This window comes from Hetaerina americana, unplaced genomic scaffold, assembly GCF_022747635.1.
Source record: "Hetaerina americana unplaced genomic scaffold, ioHetAmer1.1.p SCAF_9, whole genome shotgun sequence".
Lineage (NCBI taxonomy): Eukaryota > Metazoa > Arthropoda > Insecta > Odonata > Calopterygidae > Hetaerina > Hetaerina americana.
In genome coordinates this window covers 24563767-24578639 of record NW_027287538.1, presented here as the reverse complement: position 1 = coordinate 24578639, position 14873 = coordinate 24563767, and the positions used below count along the sequence as shown (strand labels likewise).

Genomic DNA, 14873 nt, shown 5'->3' with positions numbered 1-14873 from the left:
TATTACGATTTATTAGTGTGCATGTTAGTGGCATATTGTGTTGAGGAGGTTACAATGCATTGAAATTCCTGAAGCCTGATGAATAAAAATGATAATATATGTGGTTTTCCGGAAGATTTTGCACCACCATACCGTCGTACATGTTCCACGAATCGACAAAACCGTGCACTTTTGCCAACATATAATAATTATAATATTTATTTAGTTGCTTCAATGTAGCCTTTAAATGGGGCTCGTATTAGGGCCTAACCGATTTTTTTTGGTGGTATATTCACTTTTTTACACATTACCTACTAATGCTAAACACATCGTGTGGCCTGGTTAGTTGCCCTATTCTTTGACCGATAGAAGGAATGTCTGCGTTTCCCTCTAGTATCCTCAATTTCCGTAAGGGATATTTTTTTTCGGTCGAGGAAATAATCGACGTCGGGTTGGTCAGGGGAATGACTACCCTGCAAGGCATTCCTCAAGCGGAAAATTCATGAATGAAACGTGGAGTCAGATATGAGGTTAATGGGCCACGAGAAAATGGCGATAGCCAAGTGTGTGGCTATATATACATGTATGTGTAAATATATACATATACATATATATATATATATATTTATTTATTTATTTATTTATTTATTTATTTATTTATTTATTTACAAGATATTAAAATACAGTTAATATCATTTAGAAAGTTCTTCAGTGTCGTTGGCCATGAAGTCGTTACGTTTTCAAGGTCATTAAATAAATACGTCATCGTGATGATAATTGACCAGAAGTTTAATTGCATCCTACTACAAATTTTTTTCTTGCTAAGCAGCGCGTTATATGGATTAATTGAAGACTGAGGACGCTATTATTGGTGGTGACTATTTTAAAAACTGCCCTTTTTCCATTAGTTGGACTAAGGGAAGAGAGGTAGCCTACGTATTTGATTTCATTCGCCCATTAAAAGTCTATCAAAAATTAACAAATTCCTGGGGCTGGATCACAATTTTTCATTTGTTTTCCTGAATTTAATATTTTCGATTGTAAAGATTCGCGCAAGGACACCGATTTTTTCTCTCGAATTATTTCATGGGCTCTAAACTCGCAATTTGCTCAGATTGTTTTAATATTCCCAAGGTTTAATCCCGGGACCTTTTGGATCACGAAGGAGAGGTACTGAATAAACTCTGAATTCTAAATCTCCAATACAAAATAACGCGTTTTTCTAAGCTTGTCATAGAAAATGTTTCTGAAGAATTAAAATACCAAATGGCCTCGGTTCCTTCTCATTTGCATTATATAATATTTGTCTATCTAATTGGTCTTGATAAGAAACATAAAAATTCCTTTCCATCTTTAGTACACCTTGCGTTATAGTTGATTTTCTAGTTCCAGTTTTATCAAAAGAAAATACATCACAGTATTCATATCGCTGTACAGATTTTCTTATTCATTAAAATCAATATAGAAAAATCTCGAGAGATATTTTCCTGTAGGGAGTTATTTTTTATATAAAACAATTTTACTTTGAACCCTTACATTTAATATTTATACAAAAATATTTTTGTCCGTGGCAATCAAATTTCTAATTCTTCAGGTATTAAGTAATCAATTAAACTGATTTCTATCCTTCACTTTGCCAATCAGCATGCATTGTGTACCTTTTCAACTATCTTTTATTTAGTCTATGATATATTGAAATATTTTTATACTTCTTAATTACGTTTACCTCAAGCTGAAGTGTAACTTAAGTCATCCTTTGAGTTTATCCTGTTATATTTTTGCTAGTGGAACCAGCGAAATGATGAGGTCCTTGCTAAAAGACGTTCTTTCCATTCTGAGCAATACGTCAGGCTTTTGGATATTTCTCTAGAGAAACAAACGCCCTCGCTATCTTATTTGATTTACCTCTCCCGCGTGAACTAAAATTTTGACCAAACAGGAAGCAATGCCATTGCTGACGCTACTCGCCAAATATTTTGGAAACGCGTCAATCCTGACAACGAAAAAAAATCGCTCTTGGTAGACAATTACACTCGTAATAAATTCATCCGGGGAGTAATGGCCCACTGAACCCGTCGGACCGGTCGGAAGGGAACCGACCAACTGCTGTCGAGAGATGAACGAGGAACAGATTAGCGCGCCCAATGAGGTCAACCCAATAACCGCCAGTGGTCTCTGTCGTGAGGAGGAGACCCCCAACTTACACTACTACTCCTGTGCCTCAGCTCCTGCGGGTGTGTGTGCGTGAACCATCATTTTTTTCGGCTCCCAAGTCCGAAATTCGTTCCCACAACGAAGAGCTGAGGTGAAAAAAATTTAGGGCGAGTTCTCTCTTTGTGTGTGCCCTCGCGCGATTCCTCGCACGACTTTGCGGGGAGGAGACCGTCTTTCGCTCACGCTCGACCAATCGTTGACCGGCTCCGGTCGTCTGCGGTGCACCTCTCAGTCTATTTCTTTTTATTCCGTAGGCGAACGCCACAGGAGAGGAAAGGAAAGAGGAGAGCTATTTTACTCCATTTCTTTCTCTCTCCCGCCCCACCTAGGTGGCTTAGCTTTCTAAAATTGTAATTTTTTTCAAGCTTGAGATATTCGGAACTGATGAAAAAATGCCATGGGCTAGTTGATAAAATAAGCTACTCCGAATCAAAGCCAGGCTTTCTATGGGTTAGGATATTGAGAGACGATTCGTAAGATAAAATTCAAGTGTGATTGATTGCAAACCTAAGACTCTTTGAGCTAGGTGCCTACCTTCTCAAAGATAATTTTTTATTAACGAATGGAAATATTCAGTGAAAAAAAACGAATTCCAAGAAATGTATAGCATTCGGTATAATATATACCAATCGGTAAAGTAAAACTGTGAAAAATGGTATTCTTTCTTAGAGTTAAATAATGACAACATTCGGCAACGGAGTCTGGGATAAAAAATTAGAACTAATCGGTCCAGTTAAACTGAAAATGTTAATAAATGACATTCATGTTACGATTAAATTCTGAATTATTGCCATTAGTAGCAGTTAGTACGACTCCTAGCTAACTATTGTTAATTCCTTGGATAATTCAAATGAGCCTACCACTACTGTATTAAAAAATTCCTAAAAAATGATTTACTTTGGCCGATAAAAAAAGCTGGATGTGTCCGTTCATTCCATCCCATTTCCTTTGAAATTTGAATAACATCAAAGGAAAAAGTCCTCATTGCTTTTATAAATTTATTATCTCTTCGCATTATTATGTTTTTATTATTTTCCTTCATTAACATCATTTTTCAGGAATTAAATAGCATAACAGGCATAATATCAGCATTTCACAACAAAATAATGAGGTACTCCAGTATTTAAACAGTATTAAAATCCATAGCCAAGCTCAGAACTACAGCTACATTTGATAATTATTTTGTAAAAAAATTCGTTGGCATTGGCATTATGAAATAGATTTTTCAGTAAGTTTGTTTGTTGATACGTGGATGATTGCTGCAAAAGCATAACCGAAAGGAAATTTTTTTTGGATCACTGATTCAGACTACAGATTTTTTGTTATTGACTTCCAATCTATAAATATTTCAAAATATTCTCGGTTTTACAAGGCAACTATGAAACGAAAAAGGTGAATTCTAGTTAAACTCAGTCATTAATATTTGATCGCGTTTTATTTTTGTTAAGTAATTAATCATTGAATATCCACAAATTAAATAATGAAGTTAGGTCAACTGCGTTTAAATTTAGAACTTTAGACCAACAAATTTATTGATTGGTTTCTTTTGGTGACCTTCTTTTTAATTTTGATGGACACCTACCAACTCGCTACGTCCACTGTGACATTAAGTTGACCAATACGACTTCTTCCATTCAAATAAAAAAACATCCTTACTGAATGTGACCATTTTGAACTTATTCGTAGGTTCAAACCTACGGATGTGTTCAAATGGAAAGGAACCTATCGTATATGATCTGTAGGAAAATTCAAGACATTCTTCATAGCACTACAAAATGATGACATGATGTATCAAGGTATCGAAAAAATTAAAACTTCATTCACACTGCAGCAACTATCAGGGTAAAATGTTATTCAGCATATGTTCATAATGATAAAACCTCGTTATCGCATATATTGTGAGCATGGTCAGAATAGTCCTAACTGTTGAAGCACCCCCTAAAATATAACTGCCACCAACAAATCTACTTCGGCACTCTATTACAAGAATCTACCCTCCATTGTAAGAAAACGAGACGGTTAGCTAAAAGAAAAAGAGAGAGAAATCTAGGTTGCGGCATTTTCCAAAGAAAAGTAGCGACTGGAAAACGAATAACAGCTACGCAAAGAGATATGGAGGGAAAACAGAGAGGTCAGCTACAGAGCGATATTTACGATAGGCCATCACGACTCCCCACAGTCGTGACCAGGGCGATGAGGCTCTTAAAAGGAGCGCCGAGCCGCGAAACAAAAGAGATTAATCTTTCTCCCTGATACATTTTTGTTTCCCTTCCCCCAGCCCCTTCCACGTTTCACCGTTCCTCTCTCCTCCCATTCCGAAGAAGACTGACTGCCACGGCGCACGCCTTCGACGCCCGAGAAGACGAGTGACGAGAGATAGTACAGGCATTTTGAAGGGGCATCGAAATATGTGAATGCACATGCACAGAACTCAGATCGTGGATGTTCGATTTTCCTGTTCACGATTTATTGTCACGCCGGGGGCGCGACCTCAAAACGCGGGAGAAATTTCAAATATCGGTGAGTTTATGCTGTCTCCGTAGAAAAACGTAGGTGCGCTGTAGGCAAAAAAGGAAAAAAGTTTTTTCCCCCATAGACACTTGATTTCTTGAACTTGACGGTAGCTTTATCGTAAATCAATTAAACGGGGAGTAAAGTTTCAAAAGATCACCCACACCAAAATAACATCTCACATTCCTTTTTATTCAATGGGAATACCCTAGATGGTGTCAAGGTTATTTCATGAAATTAATCTTATTTCAGTTTTTATGTACTGGCGAAGAAAACATAGTTAAGAGCATAACAGTAGCAAAGGATTAAAATTATGGGAAGAAATGAGGAGTGTTTGACAATAATAATCACTCAATGTAACTCATATCTATACGCACATGTGTAAGTTTTTAAGTTTTGCCAAGTATGTTCATTATTGATATATTTTTTACAGAAATTCACCGATGACACTAATTAAATAATGAAAAAATTAAAAATTTATGATAATGCAAAAACTATATTGATTTAAATTCGATAAAAATATAAATTTGATGGAAAAGTTTTCCGTCTTTGCAACGCAGTAGAGTTCACGGGAAGTCTATTATCATAATGAGTAATAATCAGCCAATAATTTAGGATGTTAATTTTAAGTATTTAGAGTATATTATGTTACCTGATAACGTAAATTCATTCGACAATTTTCAGAGTATCTGCATCATCATCAACACAATTTCTGTGAACTATCCGAGATTGGATGACAACTTCAATCAGCCTTATAACGAATGAGGACTATTCTAGGCCTTATAATTTATGAAATTTAATCCATTCACATTGACTAAGACATCATTTGCAACCTATTTCCGGGAAGTAAAAAGTCACGAAGGAGTGGGAAGGGGCAGCTGTGTGTAGAAAAAAGAAAAACCTGTTACCTGAATCTAGGGCTAGGGAATTAGAGGAGAAATGAAGTCAGTTAAAATATAAGAGGAAATAGAGAAAAGGCATGAGTAAGAAAATGATAAAAAACAAATGTGCGTGCTGAAGGAAAATTTGTTCCAACAATCAAAACGGATGAAAAATGCATACAGAGAATGAAGAATGGGAGCGAAGAAAGAAGGGAAAGGAGAGAAGGGAGAGAGTAAAAGAAAAGGAGTACGATCAGGAAAGTGAGGATAACACATATAAGGAAAAGAGCGAGGAGAGAGGTGTCGGATGATGACGTAGTACAACGCGTATGATAGGGTAGGTGAATAAGGGCGAATTCACCGAATATCGGGCGTTGAAGTCTCCAAATGTCGGGCGTTAAAGTCTCCGGGTTCATGGTAACGGTGCCTCCGGATGTTACGGCCACATGGTACCGGGAGACAACGGTTGGCTTATGGTGGGAGGGGGTGAGAAAGGGGTCTTCTAAGACAGGGGGATGCTCTAGCGAGAAACTATACTTCCAAGAACTCGCTTGACGAGTTACGTGAATGAGCGTTAAAAGGAAGATGTTACCAAAGAAAAAACTGTTCCTTCCAGCTACTCGACCTTCTCATGTTTCTCCTTCGGAAAGGTTGATTGAAAATTCCCTATGTTTTACTCTCGTTACCCGTTGAACTGTAATGTTTGATGTTCTTTTTCAACTAATAAGGTAGGAGTAATATAAATGTACACTGCTACACGTACAAGAATTCTACTTCCGTCGTGTTGAAGTCTTATGGCAGCAGTAATAAAATATAAATTTCATTTCCATCTCATGTGCTCACAAGAACGTGTACAATTTAATGCACCTTGAATTTGAATTCGTGAGACTAAACTATGAACTTAGTTTCTATAAATTCTTCCACTTTGCATCATACTCCCAAATAATTGCAATTATGGTTTGCCAAACTTTTATGCGATTTTGTTGCTGGAAACTAAATTGTTTAAGTAATTTTACATTTTGAAATTAATTATATTATGACTTTGAACTCACACTTGTAACACGCTGCTTTTGCGTTGAGCCATATGTAGTATCCACGAAGTATTGTAGACAATTAGATCAGGCATGGATTATGTTTTTATTAATTTCGATGACAAAGTTTAAATTTTGCTCGGAAGATTTAACAAATATTTTGTGAAAAAGAAAATTTAAAGAAAAAGGACAGAGGAGTTAATGTGTCCCCACTTTCTTTATAATCTCATATATTTACTCAAAAACTATTTTTTAAAGTTTGCGTTGGCAGTTTTCCTCACTTACAAGCGACGAAATGCGAAAGGACTTTTGACATCTAGTAGAAGTCAAATAGAACTGAGAAAGAGATTTTGATGAATGTTTTATTTTAAATTTGGTGTCTTGCGTACAGTAGTGAAACATGGACGGTTAAAAAAAGATGAAAAATACTCAGAAACTTTTGAAATATGGCGGTGGGGATGAATTTTTAAGGTGAAGTGAACTGATTGGCTAAGGAATGAGAAAGTACTGATGAGAAAAGGAGAGGGCCGAAACCTTCTGAGAGCAAGATGTCTTAGTCGTTGCTTGTAGGCATTGCGCCGAAAGTGCTTGCTGGGAATAGTCGTATAGGGAAAATTTGGAAGAAAGAGACGAAGGGGTAGAAGAAGGATTGAAATATTTGATGAGATAATAAATAGCAGATATTACAGGAAATGGGAATTAGATGCTCAGGAACGAGTTAGGTGGAGGATTTCTAATTAAAACCTGTCGAAAGCAGTTTTACTTGTGAGATATTATCCTACACCCACCGAAGAGCTGTTATGTGTCCGTCAGCACACGAAAATCTCTGCGTATGAATGCTTCCTCTGACACAGAGCACCCTTGGTATTCGTGAGATGACACAACCACAAGCAGGGCATGGGAACAGGAGGAAATTCAGCCGCATTATCGCCGAGAGACAAGGACTGTCAATCCTCTTCCGCCATCTGTCTTGGAGCACCCCATTGTCTGCGGCGCACAGTCGCGGAAAAAGTTCACGGGGTGTTCGTGCAATTCGCGTCCCATCTCGTGGAGGAAGAGACCCCGAAACTGCTAGCGCACCGATTTTTACGTTTTTGCACAGCATTGCGACACTTCAAAGTGAAAGCTTCTGAGGGAGGACATGCGTAGTCTTAGAGGAAGGAAGGAGACGAGAGGTCGCCGGGGTCATCGCTGAGTTTTAACTCGGTCCACGTTGTTCCTAACGACTCTCTTGACTCGCGAGTGCTAAATCCTCTCGCCGTCTCACCGAGAGTGATGTCGCCGTGGCCGGGCATCGAGGCCGTCGGGGAGGCGCGTGACGGACCGTGACGGAACGGCGGCTATTACAGCATTAACGGAGGAGGCGGTGCGAGTGAGCCGAGACCTCGCCACTCCCCCGGTGCACACCACTATCGTTAGCATGGGTGTCGTCTCTTCCCCTCTCGTTCTCCACGCTAGCGGCAGATTGGAGGGGGAGGAAAGAGAAAAAATGGCACATCGTGTGTTCGCTGATGATGAGCGGCGCGTACCCATGCTACAAAAAAGGGAGAAACCTCTCCTCTCGTTTAACACAATTATTTGCTCATCCGCGACGATTCCAGATCCGCAATTTTTACGTTTTCACACTCGAAGTGCGCTGAGGATTCAAACCTTTTTCTTCTAATATCAACCTAGAATTTCTCTTATAAAATTAAGCGTACTGTATTTTATTTTTATGGGGTGTCCTGATATTTTTTCCATCATTAAGAACAAAAATTCTTGCCCCATAATTTCCAGATGCTTAGTTCAGTGTTACGGTCTCACGGGCACGGTCACCGTTTATAAATTTTCCAATAGCGTCATTAGACAACCAAAGATTACGTGAATGCTACATGGCTGTAAAGGATATGGCTAATATCCTCAATGCGTGGGATCGTGTTTAGTTGATGAATTTCATGGTGTTCTGATTTTTTTTCAGAAGAACCATTGAATGCTGTGCAGTGGCAAATCTTTTCCTTGAATTTGAAATACACTCTCTATAAATGGTTGTTTTTCTGTCATTAGAAGTAATCCAATGCCTTTTGATACGCTATTGCTAAATAGAACGAGTTTTGATGGATGTATTCCATTGTCGAGTTACACTGGCGGATCTTTACCTTACAACTTATATTTCAAATCAATGTTCAGATTATATTTGACATCTAATTATTAGAGATTGACTTCAATGGGATTTGACTAAACTTTTACTGTGTGTTTTGGGTTTTTAAATAATCCTTCAATGCCCGTGAAAAATATTTAACTAACTTTTTGATCAAGTAATCATCATGTTTTTTACTTTATTTCTAATAGATATTAATTATGTTAGTTTGAATGTCTTCGGGAACATCCCATTACGAAGCGTATGTGCTATCAGTAAAAAGTAAAATGCATTAACTTTGTTCGTCTTAGTTCATTTGATTAATTACAAGCCTCAGAGGTAACTAATAATAATACTCATTATGGGCTGTTTCTGCAAAGCCATTTTACCTTTTACCTATTTAAAATTGCACTAAATGAAAATAAATATAAACACGTATCGGTGACACCTTTTAAATATTTTTAGTGCTTCTGCCTCTAGCTACGCTTACTAAAATCATTTCATCTTAAGTTATTATTGAATGTTATTATCTTTTGCTTTACAGTCTTCAATCATTTCAACGAAATTCGTAGATAATTTTGAAAAGTTAATAGATGTTTAACCTGAGGGTAAAAAAAACTTAACATTTCCACCATAAAGGTTTAATATATCACGACCGTGGTGGTGTGATGTTTAGCCTTTGGTTTTGGGTATTATTTGGCGTCTGTGGCTCTGTCAATCCATTTATTTAAGCAGTATACAGGTATATCTGTATGTAGCTGTATGCTCGACGTTCTACTGTATTTGGAAATTACTGACGTATGACTGAAATGTTAGGAACGAAATTAAAACTTTAAAACAATTACACACCATTTGACATTAACGAATCGGAAAATTATTTTAATCTACACATATTTTACGATGGAAATTATATATTAATTTTCTGACTGTAATCTGTTCTATAAATTCCTTAGTGCTGTGTAGCAATCTGCAAACACGAGTATAATTTGATTGAGTTGATAATTTTTATAATAAATGTAGATAATCTAAGAGAGAGTATTACTCATGACTGGATTTGTCTTTATCACAGGCTCGACTTTCTCCGTACTCCCGAAAATGATTCGTCAAGTGATACTTTTGCTCCTCGGAGCCGTCATGGTAATGGCCCAGAGACGCCTGGCTCTTCCGGACCCAAGAAGTTGCTCCAATCGTAAGTATTCCTTGCCAACAAATTTTCCTCTTTCAGTTCCCAGTGCAGAAGTACTATTATCACATCGAGTATAGTATCACAGTACCTATGCTTTCAAGTGGCGATTCATTTTTGTAAGTGGGATGGTGGTGTCTGACTTCAAGAATGACTTCAAGATTCTGAACTTAATCGCCTCAAGACAATTTTCCTCTTAATAGCTCTGGCATAAGCTACTCTCGCCTCCATAGTAATGCTGAAGGGTAATAATAACATGAAATTCGTGTGGTTTATACATCACCTTTGATATTCTGACAGGTTTCTTCTTAGTTCATCCTTATCTTAATTACCCCACGCCTGTGATTTTTATCTTTATTAATCGGCTGTGTTTTTCCCCTTCTCTCTCTGTCCGATCTGGTAGGCGTGAGACACGCGACATACCGTGACGCTCGCGGTGTGGCTCACTCGTACTTCTTCAGCTGGGAACACGCGCCCACGAAGAGCCTCGAAGTGGATTGGCTGGACGCCAGAAACATCTGCAGGAGACACTGCATGGACGCCGTCTCCCTGGAAACTCCTCAGGAGAACGAGTTCATCAAGCAGAGGATCGCCAGAGGTTAGCATGCCCGTGAATGATTTCGTGATGTCAGATTATCAAGTCTCAGCCAAAGAATTCTTTCCATTAACACCGTTACCGTCTCGCTTTCTGAGGTCCGGTTGTCTACTTCTGGGTGGCAAGTGCGAAAAAATGAAAGCCCTTTATTGAGGGGGTGAATGACCCGGAGGAAAGAGAAAATAAGATTTTTTTTTCTCTCTCAAGCAGAATCAGTGAAATATTCGATTGTGTTACAGCGTGCCCAACACGATTTTTTATGATGTTTAACTTAAATCTCGCCCTGCCAGATGGCAAGTAATACAAAAAGTAGTGAATTTCATAGCTCATGAAAACATAGAAAGCTTCAAGCCCCAAACATAGTTCATCATAAAAATTGCCATAGATCGACTGCCTTTCTATCATATTGAGAGACGGTGACAGAAGTATCATTTTATCATGCTTAATTGATTTTTAATAATATATGAACATATTTTTATACTTTATTTAAAATTATAACGAATTCGCAAAGGTCAACTACCAACTACGCTGAAAGGCTCTTGAATTCATATTCTGTCGTTTTTGTCTCTAAGAGCATATTTTCTAGATTTGATTAGATTAGTTATGATCATTCAATTCCAAACCAGTAAAGTTGTATTTCAAACCCCGCAGTTTAGAATGAAATTTTTTAAACGGTACATTTCATTGAAGTAATACGGATATTCAATCCAATCAAAACCTCAACCCAAATATCAATAAAAATGTTGCGGTGTCCATAAAAAACTTTTCACTCTTCAGTCTTAAGTATTCAACGTCAACTCTTGTTATTTATTATATATTACTTAATTATTAATAGCCTAATAAGTACAGATAACTGTAACGCTATAAACTATATTGTTGCATATAAAGTAGCGTATTTTTTCGAAAATCTTCATTTTATACTTATTTGACATTCTGAAGGGATTATGTTAGGAATGTACCTGAACACAAATAGGTTGAAATTAAACATTTGTGGTGAGATTAGCCATTAAAAGCAAGGAGTTGAAGAGCTGTGCTTTTTTTCAATCTTAATGTCGAAACTTTTTTCCATTCGGCTTAAAATATTGATGTGCATGGGTGGAAAATAACAGTTCAGAATTGTGTTTTTGGGTCTTCTTATTTGTATTAAAAAGACATTCAAATAAGTCCATTTCAGCAAATGTGCATTTTGATTTCTGTATTTCATCATGTGTTAATGAGATAACTATTTAATAGTAAATTAAAATTATTGAAATACGTGGGAGCATGGGAACTTTGCTTTGACATGCGACGAAATAGAATTGATCCACAATTCTTTACATACAATTGCGAACCGCAAGGCTGTAACGCATTCTACCGTGGTCTTCCAGGTTCCGTGCGGTACATTTGGACCTCCGGGCGTAAGTGTAACTTTAAGGGCTGCAACCGTCCCGACCTTCAGCCTGAGAATGTCAACGGATGGTTTTGGTCTGGCTCCGGAGCGAAAATTGGACCCACCACTCAGCGTAACTCCGGAGATTGGTCTCCCACCGGAGGATACCAGCAGGCCCAGCCGGATAACAGGGAAGCCGCACAGGCAAGTGGAATGGTCTTTCTTCTTTGTGCCGGTGGACCGAGACGGATGGAACAAACGAACGGGCAGGAGTTGTTCGTGGCTCCTGTCTTTCTTGGGGAAAATTTTGATAGAAAAGAACATTGCTTTACTTACGTGCTAGAAACTACTGCTGAATAACATTTTCGAGTTTTTCATTTGGTAATTTATGTTTAGAATTTTTTGAAATCTAATTTTTTCTCTTAAACGCCATTAGAATTGAAAAATTCTACGATTGGCCACAATTCTGTTTAAAAAGATTACATAATCATCATAGTTAACTCACATGTTAAAGGAAAATTTTGGACAATCCTTAAAAACTATTTTTCTAATTGTGCATACCGTACCTTCTATCTCAACATTTTTTAAAGTATATGGTTGCTTCATTTAACTGCAACACACAAATAATGGCGTTTAAGGTTCTTTGTCTATTTTTCAACTTCGATGAGTAGTTAGTTTGGGATGCACACAATCAGTCAGTTGGACAATAAAATCCATATTTGCCATTCCGGAATTAAATTCAATTTTATTTTGACCAAAATAAAAATATTTATTTTTATGGTGTGTGCACGCGTGTATACCGATAAAAGAGGTAGCATCAACTTTAAAAATACCGGTATCATTTGGAGATGTACCTTCCAGCCCGAACAGAAAAGGAGGGCTGTCCTATGCGGTCATTTGCATTCCTTCCGTCTCTTTGCTGTTTATGGTTGCATATCTATTAAGCGGGAAGGAAGGAGGACAACTATTTTTTTACCCGCTGCTTTTTTAAGATTCTTTCGAATGACCGAGGCAAATGGCCTCCAAAGTTCCACTTATAACGAGTCGGCGATCGATCGTTCGACCGTGGTTGAGGTCTTGAGAAACCCTGACCTACGTTAAGTCCGCCTCCCAATGCTTCCAAGTCCTTGCTCGAAGAGCCGACTTATATATGACGCGACGCGTCTGACGTCAGAATTCAGTCATTTCAGAGAACGTGAAAGATGAAGAGATGACAGCTAGAACCATTGAATCATGCACTCGTAGGTTGTTTCAATCACTATCAATCATCATGGAGGGTGGTTGAAAATAATGCGGCGGTTTGGAATAAAATGAAAATGAGGGCCAAAAGCATAGTAATTTCGTGTTAAATTAATCGATTAATAAATCAATAAAAATGGTAAGAGTAATTGTGTAGTTTTTAGCGCACAGTTACACTTACCCTTGTAGTAACTGTGTAATTACTGAATGTATAGCAATGATAGTTACGATATTTTTCGATGCTTATATCGAACCTCCCTACACAATCAAAACAATTGCCGAAATTCCTATAGATAATTGTGCTTTGCTAAACGTATTGTTGGTATAAGTGACTGAGCGTTTCCCCAGTATTAATTTTTTTTATTTCCACATTCCATTCAGAGTACTCGTACATAAAATGGAAATCATCCGAAATAAGTTTCTTTCATGTCACTGAAAAGTTAAATTTTGGATATCCCTAGTATTAAAAACCACGAGAGTGAAAATGTCTCATCAGTTCTTTCTGGACAGGGATAGGAATCGTAGGAGATAATTAAGTGCTTGATTAAAATCATTGAAAAATGTTAAAGAGAATTAGCGGTCACGCACGAAGCTCAATTAATTATAATTTGGTCATCTCTTTTGCGAATTGGACCACAACCGCTAATTTGGAAAAATATATACCGAAATAATGAGTTGAGAAAGGAAAAATAATGAGGCCTTTGTCCCGCAAACGATAAGCTATTGAAACTGTAAAGATCTTGTATTCATTGTTATTCCATTTCCCACTCTCCGTTTGGTTGGTTTCAAGAAATGCACACGTTACTGTGAATGTATGTTACTAATAAAAACTAACTAACCCATTAATTTATTTTCCGTTTGCTCCCTCACAGGGCAATGACGAGTCTTGCCTCTCCATTCTGAACAACTTCTACCAGGACGGCATCAAGTGGCACGACGTCGCTTGTCACCATCTGAAACCCTTCGTGTGCGAGGACAGCGACGAACTCCTGAACTTCGTCCGTTCGAGGAACGCCGGGATACGCGTCTGAGCTCGCAGGGACGTGTCGGTCCACTCAAAGAGGAGGCTCCTGAACCTTCCGCCAGACCGTGAATTTAGGGAACGATAAAGTATTTGGAAATCCACCGACAGGCGTCGAGCGAATAACAGCTCCAGAGGGAGATAGGAAATGGGATCACCATCATCCATCTCCTTCCTCCCTGGTAGAATCCCATCGCGAAACCACCTCTCATCTCAAGACAAGAAGACAATTATTCATTATTTTATGGACCAGTGACTAAAGAGAGAAATGAGAAACAAAAAAAACTTTTAGTGTACTTTAATATCGTGGCGGAGATCGGTTGCAACATTTGAAGCGGATCGAAAAAAAAGTTTACTCCCCCCTGCCTCCCTACCCGAAAACAAGAAGTACAAAAAATTCTTTGGTAGCCACTTTGAAAGTGGAACCGTTTTGACGTCAAATTTCAAATCAAATTTGGGCATAAGCAAGTATTACAACCAATAAAAAAATAGTACTCTTCCATTATATGGGTCCTAGGATCATGACTGATGAGAAAATTGTGTAAATATGTGTTGGCATTGAAAATTTTCATAAATGTTATAAGAATGGCCCAGGGTTGTGAAGTAGCCCCAAAAAATAATATATGTTCTCGTTCATTTAAGTTACGCCTTAGTTATAGGAAACTTCGAGAAAATGTGTAAATATTTTAACAAAGATGATGTAAAAGAAGAGGAGGGAAATGATGCATTTTAGG

At 37.8% G+C, this 14873-nt stretch overlaps 1 protein-coding gene across 1 annotated transcript; it reads left to right on the top strand.

The window, feature by feature from the left end:
• Positions 1-9827: 9827 nt before the first annotated feature.
• Positions 9828-14260, top strand: LOC139698857 (uncharacterized). Its single transcript, XM_071597794.1, has 4 exons — positions 9828-9921; positions 10319-10513; positions 11878-12083; positions 13991-14260. Exons 1-4 carry the CDS (start codon positions 9828-9830, stop codon positions 14147-14149), a joined length of 654 nt encoding a protein of 217 aa, XP_071453895.1. The 3' UTR covers positions 14150-14260.
• Positions 14261-14873: the final 613 nt, after the last annotated feature.

Coding starts and splice junctions, on each gene's coding strand:
- LOC139698857 (XM_071597794.1), top strand. CDS start 9,828: ATGATTCGTCAAGTGATACTTTTGCTCCTCGGAGCCGTCATGGTAATG. Junction 9,922..10,318: donor CCCAAGAAGTTGCTCCAATC/GTAAGTATTCCT, acceptor CCGATCTGGTAG/GCGTGAGACACGCGACATAC. Junction 10,514..11,877: donor CAAGCAGAGGATCGCCAGAG/GTTAGCATGCCC, acceptor GTGGTCTTCCAG/GTTCCGTGCGGTACATTTGG.